This window comes from Procambarus clarkii, chromosome 39 (genome assembly GCF_040958095.1).
Source record: "Procambarus clarkii isolate CNS0578487 chromosome 39, FALCON_Pclarkii_2.0, whole genome shotgun sequence".
NCBI lineage: Eukaryota > Metazoa > Arthropoda > Malacostraca > Decapoda > Cambaridae > Procambarus > Procambarus clarkii.
Genome location: NC_091188.1, coordinates 19,828,120 through 19,829,505, shown reverse-complemented (window position 1 = coordinate 19,829,505; position 1,386 = coordinate 19,828,120). Strand labels below are relative to the sequence as shown.

At 47.4% G+C, this 1,386-nt stretch overlaps 1 protein-coding gene across 1 annotated transcript; it reads right to left on the bottom strand.

Annotated features, from left to right (window-relative positions):
• On the bottom strand, positions 1-339 carry LOC138372593 (histidine-rich protein PFHRP-III-like). The gene has a single exon (XM_069338080.1). The coding sequence runs from the start codon at positions 337-339 to the stop codon at positions 1-3; it is 339 nt and encodes a 112-aa protein (XP_069194181.1).
• Between the last annotated feature and the right edge of the window lie 1,047 nt (positions 340-1,386).

The window sequence follows — 1,386 nt, the reverse complement described above, 5'->3', positions numbered from 1 at the left end:
TCATGTTGTGCCGTGTTGTGCTGTGTCGTGTTGTGCTGTGCCGTGTTGTGCTGTGCCGAGTTGTGCTGTGTCGTGTTGTGCTGTGTCGTGTTGTGCTGTGTCGTGTTGTGCTGTGTCGTGTTGTGCTGTGCTGTGTCGTGCTGTGTCGTGTCGTGCTGTGTCGTGTCGTGCCGTGTTGTGCTGTGTCGTGTCGTGCTGTGTCGTGTTGTGCCGTGTTGTGCTGTGTCGTGCTGTGTCGTGTCGTGCTGTGTCGTGTCGTGCTGTGTCGTGTTGTGCCGTGTTGTGCTGTGTCGTGTCGTGCTGTGTCGTGTTGTGCTGTGTCGTGTCGTGCTGTGTCATGTTGTGCCGTGTTGTGCTGTGTCGTGTTGTGCTGTATCGTGTTGTGCCGTGTTGTGCTGTGTCGTGTCGTGCTGTGTCGTGTTGTGCCGTGTTGTGCTGTGTCGTGTTGTGCTGTGTCGTGTCGTGCTGTGCCGTGTCGTGCTGTGCCGTGTTGTGCTGTGTCGTGTTGTGTTGTGCTGTGTCGTGTTGTGCTGTGTCGTGTTGTGTCGTGTTGTGCTGTGTTGTGCTGTGTCGTGTTGTGCTGTGTCGTGTTGTGCTGTGCCGTGTTGTGTTGTGTCGTGTCGTGCTGTGCCGTGTCGTGCTGTGCCGTGTTGTGCTGTGTCGTGTTGTGTTGTGCTGTGCCGTGTTGTGCTGTGTCGTGTTGTGCTGTGTCGTGTCGTGCTGTGCCGTGTCGTGCTGTGCCGTGTCGTGCTGTGCCTTGTTGTGCTGTGTCGTGTTGTGTTGTGCCGTGTTGTGCTGTGTCGTGTTGTGTCGTGTTGTGCTGTGTCGTGTTGTGCTGTGTCGTGTTGTGCTGTGTCGTGTTGTGTTGTGCTGTGTTGTGTTGTGCTGTGTCGTGTTGTGCTGTGTCGTGTGATGTTTGACTCGCTGTCATCCATTTTTTGACCAAAGTGCTTCTTAAAAATTCATGCTGAAAATAACGTGGTTATTTTTACCCATGTAAAAATTATGCCTTCAGGAAGTATATATTTTTCATTGGTAATTATGAATGACGAATAAAAATTATAATTTGATTAAAAAATGTATGATTTAAAAATTAAGTTATATCTCCATGAGAGTGTACCAGAAACTTACACAAAACAACATTGCAATTCAACAATACCAATTTTTCACAAAATCACTATAATGTAAGGAATGAAATGAGGAAAAAAATAACATTCACGGAAGTCTCACAAACCCAATTATTGCAACGATTCATTTCTCTTATCATAACATTATATTTTAATGGAAAAATTCCAGATATAAAACTCCGAGTTCCATGCGGGATAGCCAGTTAGAAGCATGTGCTTCCTTCCCCAAAAAAGCTTTTGGCTTCACCGCGCGATATTG